General features: G+C 45.7%; 1 protein-coding gene across 1 annotated transcript in view; it reads right to left on the bottom strand.

The window, feature by feature from the left end:
- The window catches only part of SARC_10323 (hypothetical protein), a gene marked incomplete at its 5' end in the record, with an annotated part of 1,808 nt that extends 1,483 nt beyond the window's left edge, over positions 1-325 (bottom strand). The window contains one exon of the mRNA XM_014295642.1: positions 127-325. Within this exon, the coding sequence (XP_014151117.1) occupies positions 127-325 (199 nt within the window). The remainder of the gene's footprint in view (positions 1-126) is intronic.
- Between the last annotated feature and the right edge of the window lie 589 nt (positions 326-914).

The raw sequence follows: 914 nt of genomic DNA, 5'->3' as shown, positions 1-914 counted from the left end.
TTATTATATATTATTATATATGTATATATATATATATATATATATGTATGTATATATATATATATACTAAAAACACAACCCACAAAAACACAACCCACACACAGTACAATACAGCAACAAGCATACCTGCGATTAGAGCCTGGTGGGCGTAGTATTTAACGTCCATATCAGCGTCAGCCTCTAACGTATTGAGCACCGGCACGATGTTTGATTGGACCACAGTCTTGTCCTGGATGTTCTCCACGCACACCTTGAGTGTTCGCGCGACGTTAAAGCGTACGTTGGGAACGGCGTCGTTGGCCAATTGCAAGATGACGGGCAGCATGGTGTTGACAATCACGTCACTGCCCACCACAGGCGCCAGCAGCTGTATATGTGCAGAGGAGAGGCACACGCAGAAAGGGGTTAGGGGAAGGGGGTGGGGAGAGTGTGAGAAGGTCTGGTGAGGTGATGAGTGCAGTGCAGATAGTCGCGCACAGCAACTGGCAGAGAGGGTGTTGTGGGTAGATGCAACGAGCAGTACTAGTTAGTTGTGTGTGGTAGTAGGGGGCAGATGGCGTGTGTGTGCGTGGGTTACGACACGCGCAAAGTGCTGTGTACCCTGACGAAGGTATTAGTTTGGTAAATGTAGGTAAGTTGTGATAGACAGCTATTCTTAGAGATAAGGTATGATCGATATATGTGAACAGTGCATCAGTTGTACTACCGCTGGTTCGTAGTTCTGTGTACGCTACTGCGCTGAACGTGACTCACAGGTGCCCACCCAAAGGCATTGGCATACGACGACATAGCAATACATTGATAGGCCGGTAAACAACAACAGTTGTACGCACGAGACTACAATGACGGACTTCGCATATGTTTACCTAAAAGCTATATATATATATATATATATACGGACTTCACATGTTGTT

This window comes from Sphaeroforma arctica (assembly GCF_001186125.1).
Source record: "Sphaeroforma arctica JP610 unplaced genomic scaffold supercont1.1207, whole genome shotgun sequence".
NCBI classification, from domain to species: domain Eukaryota; class Ichthyosporea; order Ichthyophonida; genus Sphaeroforma; species Sphaeroforma arctica.
Note: the sequence above shows the minus strand (reverse complement) of the source record. Positions and strands in the feature narration are given on the sequence as shown.